Source organism: Stegastes partitus, unplaced genomic scaffold (assembly GCF_000690725.1).
Source record: "Stegastes partitus isolate 25-593 unplaced genomic scaffold, Stegastes_partitus-1.0.2 Scaffold2069, whole genome shotgun sequence".
In the NCBI taxonomy this organism is placed as follows: Eukaryota; Metazoa; Chordata; class Actinopteri; family Pomacentridae; genus Stegastes; species Stegastes partitus.
The window spans coordinates 18,073-26,817 of NW_007579800.1; the positions used below are offsets into that span (position 1 = coordinate 18,073).

General features: G+C 42.0%; 2 protein-coding genes across 2 annotated transcripts in view; both read left to right on the forward strand.

Moving 5' to 3' along the window:
- The first annotated feature begins 876 nt into the window (after nt 1-876).
- On the forward strand, nt 877-6,754 carry LOC103373798 (alpha-2,8-sialyltransferase 8F-like). Its single transcript, XM_008303793.1, has 7 exons — nt 877-968; nt 1,302-1,376; nt 2,950-3,024; nt 5,366-5,507; nt 5,891-6,003; nt 6,100-6,192; nt 6,277-6,754. Exons 1-7 carry the CDS (start codon nt 877-879, stop codon nt 6,752-6,754), a joined length of 1,068 nt encoding a protein of 355 aa, XP_008302015.1.
- Nucleotides 6,755-8,527: 1,773 nt separating this feature from the next.
- The window catches only part of LOC103373799 (alpha-2,8-sialyltransferase 8E-like), a 9,816-nt gene continuing 9,598 nt past the window's right edge, over nt 8,528-8,745 (forward strand). The window contains exon 1 of the mRNA XM_008303794.1: nt 8,528-8,538. Coding sequence (XP_008302016.1) covers nt 8,528-8,538 — 11 coding nt within the window. The remainder of the gene's footprint in view (nt 8,539-8,745) is intronic.

Here is an 8,745-nt window from a genome sequence, read left to right on the forward strand (position 1 = left end):
TTTGTGGCTGATTTGCTTCCACAGGACGTAGACGACTTGTCATAACTGATGGAGACTCTCTATCAGAAAATCATCCTGGAGAATACCTGCCAAACAATTCATGACCTAAAGATCAAGCACAGATGAGTTATACAGCATGACAATGACCCAAAGCACAAAAGCAAGTCCACCTCTGAATGGCTCAAAAAGAACATTAAGCTTTTGGAGTGGCTGAGTCAAAGTCCGAACTTAAATCTAATTGAGATGCTGTGGCAAGACCTTAAAAGTGCAGTTCATGTTCAAAAACCATCTAATGTGGCTGAATTAATACTGTTTTGTAGAGACGAGTGGGTCTGAATTCCTCAATGGAGATGTAAAAGACTGGTGACAAGCTATCGCAAACGTTTCACTGCATTTGTTGGTGCCAAGGGGGCCCAACCAGTTGTTATTTTTGGAAGGCAGTTGCTTTTTCACAGGGATGATGTAGGATTTCAATAAATGTTTAAAAAATATTCACTTAAAAACTACATTTTGTGTTTTCTGTGTTATCTCCATCTAATATTAAATAAATACAAACATTAGCTGATTATCTGTCTCTTCACTGTGAGAAATATGCAAAAATTGACATCAAGGGGAGAAATACTTTTTTTTTTTTTTTACAACACTGTATCAACAATCCTTGTTCCGCAAATTTAAAAAAAAAAAAAATGTTTTGCTTTTATGACTGCACACTACTTCATTATGGTCAGAAGATAAGATACGGTACACCAGGATGTTAGTCAGTCTGACAGGAACAGCCTGAGGAGGATGTGTGTGCGTTCAATGTTCAGTCCGATAAAGGGGGAAAAAAATCTGAAATCACAGACCGACAGGTGCGGTTAACAGAAGGGTTAAGGCATGAGAGGAGAAGTCTTGAAGTCATGTTTTTGTCTGATAATCATCGTCCTCTGCTTGGGGAGTCTGCTCACCTCTCTTATCTGGTACAAGAAGTAAGTGTGAAATTACCCTTAAACTTTTTTATAATTAGATTTACATGCCGACTACTTGTGCTAGAAACCTTTACACGACACGAACACTAACACTTCTGGTACTTAAATGGTTCTTCCGAAAGCTGTCTGGTTCTTCAAAGCACCATCACAGCAAAAGCTGAAAACTCTCTACTTTGGGCATTTATATGTATACATGCAATGAATCAGGTAATTGTTAAGGTCCTGTAAATAACAGAACAACAGTAATAAACCTGGGAAAAATGAAGCTTGGAGTTTCCCAAGTGTATCTACAGTTTACTAATGTGTCTGGGTTTTGTCCTGTTGGTGTCTCAGTAATGTGGATCCTCACCGACCACCTCCTCAAAAGAATAAAGCCTCTCAGCCCTTTGGACCTTGTAAAGGCTGCACGTGAGCAAACAGTGTTACAGCCTCAACCACCGTGTTTATGGCATCAACAAATCAAGTCACGTCAGCACCATGGAGATTATACACCAACTTGTTTGTGTGTTACAGGGAAGTCATCGACAAAGGAGCAGAGCGTAATTCTGAAATCTCAAAAAACGAGAACAAACCTAAAAAAAATCAGGCAAGGATATTGTTTCAAAGCCTTTTTGATTTTTACATTTTAGTTAGAATATATAGAAAAACTAAATAGAAAATGCAATATAAAATTTGACATTTTATCTTATTTTGTAGACGTAGCAAGAAATTTAGTGTACATCCATCCATGCATCCATCCATCCATTTTCTTCCGCTTATCCGGGGTTGCGGATGCAGCAGGCGAAGCAGGTCATTCCAGACTTCCCTGCCCCAGGTGACGCTTTCCAGCTCTTCCTGGGGGATCCTGAGGCATTCCCACGCCAGGCGAGAGATTTAATCCCTCCAGCGGGTTCTGGGTCTGCCCCGGGGTCTCCTCTCCCAGGTGGACATGTTTGGAAGACCTGCTGTTCAGGCGACCCCCGAGCCAACCAGGCCCAAAAGGACTCCTTCTTCAGCCTGATCGCTTCCCTCACCGCCGGTGTCGACCAGCGGGTTTTGGGGTTGCCACCACGACAAGCACCAGTGACCTTCTGGCAACAGCTCCTAACGGCCACTTCTGCAATGGAGGCTTTGAACATGGCCCACTCTGACTCCATGTCCCCAACCTCCCCCGAGATGCAGGAGAAACTTTTCCAGAGATGGGAATTGTAAACCATACAGACAGAGGTCTCCGGCAGATGTTCCCAGTTCACCCTCACTATGCAACCAGGTGGTGATCAGTTGACAGCTCTGCTCCTCTCTTCACCTGAGTGTCCAAAACATAAGGCTGCAGGTCTGATGATACGACTACAAAGTCAACCATCGACCATTGGCCTAAGGTGCTCTGGTACCAGATACAATTATGACCAACCTTATGTTTGAACATGGTGTTCGTTATGACATTCCACATTCCTTGAGCTAGTATACACCACCAGGGGGCGGTACGCCAGGACGCCCGCTCCTGCCTACAACACGGTGGGCATAGCAACTGACCCCGATCTTCTGCCCTATGGGTGGTGGGCCCTGTGGGCAGTCCAGGGTACATGTAAAAGATAAGAGATTATTACATTTTGTCAACTCTGTCAGATGTCAATACCATTAGGTTTTGTGTCTGATGAAGCTGAAAAGTGACAAGCTTGTGTTTTAAATGCCAGAATGCAATGGTGTCTTATTGGTGTGTTACAGTGAGGTCATTGACAAAGCATTCGAGCGGAACTCTCAAAACTCAAAGAAACATAAGGACAAGCCTCAAACAATCAGGTATGGATATTGTCTCAAAGCCTTATTTTTAACATTTTAGTCAGAATATTGAGAAAAAAATATGAAAATACCTCAAATCCCCCAAAAAACAGGCAAGGATATTGTTTCAAAGCCTTACTTGTAACATTTTTGTTAGAATTTTTTATAAAAAAGGAATAGAGGGAATACACACCTGACTTGACTGTGTGTTTATGTGTTACAGGGAGGTCATCGACAACGCGGTACAACGTTACTCTCAAACCTGGAAGAAGCAGGAGGACAATTACCAAAATTTCAGGCAAGGATATTTTCTCTAGTAAAACAGGATAGCAGACAGGGAAGAAACAAACAATGTATAAGAGAACAATAAACACTTTGGAAGTTGGTGAAGCTGCAGATCAGAGATGTGTAGCTCCTGATCCAGAGGATAAAACGCTATCTACATAGAGAGAGAAGACACAAAGTGAGACTGCATCATGGGAAGTTCCCCACAAGTCTAGACCTATTGCAGCATAACTATGTGATGGTTTAGGTGGCCCTGAAACTATACACTTTACCACACTCCTTATCTTTAAAGTAGAGAGAGTGTCTTCCTAATAATAGGGAATTACAACAGTCCAGCCTAGAAGTTACAAATACATGGACAATATAACCAAATACTGTAACTAAAACTTCAAGTCATCCAGGCTTTTATGTCCTTTAAGCTGTGTTCACACCAGACATGAATTCATTGCGCTATTCGTGCTATTTGGGCATATTGGGACGCGTGTATGCACCGAGTTCACTCACTTTATTCACGCGAGCAAACTTGCCCCATCTGCGTGTCAAAAATTGTGCCACTCGCATGTCCAACAGAAATTTCTGCCTGTTTTTTTTTTTGCCATTTTCAAGTGTGGTTTCATCAAACATGGTTATGCTCGACAACATTGCTGCTTTTTTTCTGCTGTGGAAGGCCCAGAAATGACAGCGATCCAGGTGCCACCATGTCTGGGTCCATCGAATCCTCCAGAAACGCACACAGCTAGGGCAATTCCACCCCATTCTTCAGGAGATGCACCTGCATGCCGCTTACAGTGCTATTTTCGACTGACCCAGACCCAGTTTGACAACCTTTTGGAGAGGATTGGTACCAAGATATACCTCCAGGATACCAGGATACGTCACCAGAGGATCTCAAAATTGACTGGCCATTGTGGCGCGAATGCTCGCTTGAGTTCACATTTTTCAATTTGTGCAAATGAAGCGTCCAACTCGAATTTGCATCATTCAAGTGACCCACGATATGGGACATATACTTGCATCTAATCGCGTCTTCACATTGACTTTACATGTAAGTCATTCGCAGTATGATTTTACTCGCATCTGGTGTGAACAAAGCATAAGACATGACTGAAGTTTGACTAACTGATAGGTTAATCTGGTTTTATAGATAAATACAGGTGAGTGTCATCTGAATAGCAAAGACACTTCATGCAGTGTTTCCTAATAATACTGCTAAGGGTCACATGTAGAAGGTAAATGATATCGGTCCTCACACAGAACCCTGTGGAACGCCAGAACTAACTGTGGTGCGTGTCATCTAATTTAACTCGCTGATCAAAATACTCTTTGTTATATATAATACAAAAAATTTTTAAAAAATACTCACCGAAAATGTGTTGTAGCACATCATTAATCGCACCACTACAGTTTATTTTGTTGTCACTTTTTACGGTGCTTCCGAGATGTGGCCGAAATAGCTACCTGATTGGATAGGATTGGCCAAACAGACGTACACTGTGCAAGGCTGTGATTGGCTGGTTTTGTGGCACATTCGCAACACTGTGCCAAGTCGAATTAACGTGCAGGCAGAATTCAGCGTGCACAGATCGTCTATGTTGTGCGCAAGAGAAAAAGACACTGCGAGCGAGTGTGAATGAGTAATTGAGTGCACAGAATGGAGATCTGTGAGAGTGCAAATGCAAAAATCGAGTGAAAGACAGCATGATTGTGCTTGTATGTTCAGAGTTGCAAGCACAGTAGTAACATTTTTGAGTGCAGAATAGATTTTTGTTTGCTTACATTGAGTTTTTATTTGCTCAAGAGTTTTTTCTGGACTCAAAATTTCCAATTGCGCACTCAGGATTGTGGCATAAATACAATTCCATAGAGTTGGGGTTTTAAGTGTTGTTATTATGGTTCATATTAGTGTAATAGTATTATTGGTGTTTGTGCTTGATTGTGTTGTTATGGTTTAGTTGGCTGAGACAGTTTATTTAAGTGTTATATGTGCAGAAAAGACAAAAGCTCTGGCTCGAGCGTCATTATTTCATGCAGCTTGCCACAATATGATTTAAAATGTAGGACATGAAAGGAGAAGTGTAAATAGAAATCCAGGCGATATGGAGGAACTGTATGGTCTCAATATAACATCTCACAATAATGCGAGTTACTGTAAAACAAGGTGACTTCACCTGAATTACTGCTTTCACTCATCATGATCCATTTATGGAATAAAATCATTACATAAACATGGAATTGTACTAATGTATTGCCTGATATAATTTGTCAAATGTTTTTTAATCAGCAAATAAGTCATTGTGTTTAGCATCTCATCTTACTGCTCCATCAGTGTCAACAATATCCTTGTGCTTCAACAGATCTAAGCTGAGCAATGAGTGCTTTGGATTGGAAGAAGCCATAATTACTCAGACCAGCAAACGAGTGGGATCGAAGATTGTTTTCAATGGGGTGAGGAAAACTCTGCAGGTGACTCCACAGCTTTCTAGCATCTTTGCAAAGGTATGTCATTTGTCATTCATGAATACAGGACCTGCTGCCTGTTTGACGTCTTGAATGTTCCTTAAAAAGATGTTTTCATTGAACTATTTTAACTGATTTAGCAGGTATAACATTTTGTACCATAAAAACAAAAATCTAGAACTAAAGTAGAGTTCTGAAGGTTCAAAGTGGTCCTCCATATATAACTAGGAAAAATAAGTTTTTTTTAATACCATGTTTGCTCACCATCTGAATATCAATGTCATGGAAATTTTAGCTCTTTCACTCTCCTACATCAACCCCAGAGTGCAGCAGAGCATCGTTCACACACACTAAGTTACATAAAATGTACATATACTATAAATATTATTATGTTTTAATGTATTTTCTGTTGCTGATTCCAGAAGAATCCTTTCTCAAATAAAACATGGGACACTTGTGCCGTTGTTGGGAACGGTGGGATCCTGACCAACAGCAGCTGTGGAAATGTGATTGACTCGGCTCAGTTTGTCATCAGGTGAGAAAGATGTCCAGTGTACAGGACTGATGGCAGCAATAATCCACAACGTTAGCATGGAAAGTCCACATAATACTTTCTTTGCTGTTTGTTCAGGTGCAACCTCCCTCCTGTGGACAACGGATACGGGAAACATGTTGGTGTCAAGACTGACCTTGTTACAGCCAATCCGAGTATCTTTACACAAAAGTGAGCAAGAAAATTAGTCTTTGTCACCTTAAATACATATTATTCCCTTTATATTGATGATTCACATAAGCCCTTTTTTTACAGTTATGAAGCTCTGACAGGACGCCGCCGTCCATTTGTGAAGAGACTGCACACCTATGGAAACTCCCTGCTGCTGCTTCCTGCCTTCTCCTATACATCAGACACTGATGTGTCTCTGCGGGCCTTCTATACCATCGAGGAGTCTGACAGCCCCATCAGACCCGTCTTCTTAAACCCTGAATACTTCCAGAGTCTGCTCCTGTTCTGGCGCTCTCAGGGTCTGTACAAAGGGCAGCTCAGCACTGGCATCACTATGGTCAGTCTGGCGCTGGAGCTCTGCAAAGATGTTCATCTGTATGGATTCTGGCCCTTCAGTACTCATCCGTTTAGCTTCCACAACCTCACCAATCACTACTTCGACAACAAACAACCTAAATTTATAGTCCACGCTATGCCGACTGAGTTTGAGCTCCTGCTGCAGCTGCACAGTCAGGGCGTTCTCAGGCTTCACCTGGGAGACTGCCAACCAGGTGGAACGTAGTTCCCAGGAACAAGCACCACTGGAGCCCAGTGCTTTTATTTTAGCCTCAGCAAGTCACTGAGACATTTCACATTAACCAACAGATTTATTTCAGCTGATGGAATGGATGGATGGAGTTTGTCCACCTGGGGTCCGTTTCACAAAGCAGGTTTAGTGAAAACTCTGAGTCTTTTTGGTCTTAGTGAGGATCCATGTTGTAGTGCCTTATGGTAGTCACTTACTAATGACAGCTTTTGGATCAAACTGAATGTCTGTTGAAAGAAATAAAAGAAGATTGTCTATTTAATGAAAACACCAGCACAGAAATTGTTAAAACACAGTCATACACTCTTAGAAACACTGGAGGGTATATATCCAATATTTACTTAAACTACACAGTGACCGCTCAGGGAAAAGTACTGTACTGCCACATAGTGGCAACATACATGTATTGGTACAATGTTAGTTTGGAAACAAGTGCTTTTTATGAAGTGTGTCAGCAAAGTTCCAGGACTGGTGTCACAAAAGATATATTTCAAACCCTAACTACAAACTACGAGTTTTCCCCTTCAGACGATAAACCAGCACGTCTACAAAGAGATCCTGTGGCATTTGCTTCGTTCAGTGCGCGAGAAGAGGCGAGAATTGTGGCAGGACAAGTGGTGGCTGCCTCACCATGACAATGCGCTCAGCATCCCACAGTTCCTGGCTGAGAAGAACATCGCCGTGCTGGAGCAACCTCCCTACTCACCCCACCTGGCTCCGTGGGATTTTTTTCCTCTTCCCCAAGCTCATGGTGGTCATCAAGGGGACCTGTTTTGAAGATGTGGATGACATCAAGATGGCTGTGATGACGGAGCTGCGGAGGGTCCAGAAGAATCCTTCCAGGAGTGCATGGCGGCGTGGCAGAGAAGGCTGGGAGAGTGTGTTAGACTCCAGGGGGGATTACTTCGAAGGGGAAACTTGTAGTTCGGATTTGAAATATATCTTTTGTAACACGAGTCACCGGTAAATTAATGCAGATTTAACTTTATCGGAAGGATATTAAATTGTGAACTTTGTGTGACCATTAAAGCACTTTTTCTTATTTAGCACAGACGGGTGGGTCTCAGAGTCATGCTGACAACACTGAGGTCTGAACAGGGTTATTCCATGTTAAATCATCAGGGTCTTCTGCTCAGCCATCTCTGATTTGCTTGAAATGTTTTCATCATAAACTATTAAAATGGTGTCTGTAAAGAATTTTAAAATTGATTTGTCAAGTAATTTCTGAGATGTGTATAGATGTGTATATACAGTGCTGTGAAAAAGTGTTCTCTCTACAGATATGTTATATTTTGCACATTTGTCACACCTAAATGTTTCTGATCATCAAACTAATTTTATCACAAGACAAAGATAACCCAAGAAAGCACAAAATGTCATTTAGACAGGATGATTTCATTTATTGAAGGAAAATTGCTGTCCAGTCCCACCTTGCCCTATGTGAAGCTACCAATCTACCAAATGGCCAAAATCATGATGCAGTTGGGTTCAATGTCACCAGCCACACCAACATATGATTACTGCCAGGCTTGTTGAAGCTTAGCCTCACCTAAATAGGTCCTGTCTGGCATTTTGAAGTTGGCAAGAATGTCTTAAAAAGCAACACATGATGCCACATTCCAAAAAGATTCAAGAACAGAAGCAAAGTCATTGACATTTATCAGTCTGGAAAGGGTTACAAAGCCATTGCTAAGGCTCTGGGACTCCAGTGAACCCCAGTGAGAACTCTTATCCACAAATAAAGGAAACATGGAACAGTGGTAAACCGTCCCAGGAGCGGCCGGCCGACCAACATTTCTCAAAGCCTGCGTCAACATCTCATCCAGGAGGTCACAAATAACCCAGACAAACACTAAAAGAGCCGAAGGCCTCACGTGCCTCACTTAAGGTCAATGTACATAGTTCCACAATGAGGAAGGTGTGACGGCCCCACCTAGTCTGTGGGTGGAGCACATTGGCTGTCTGTG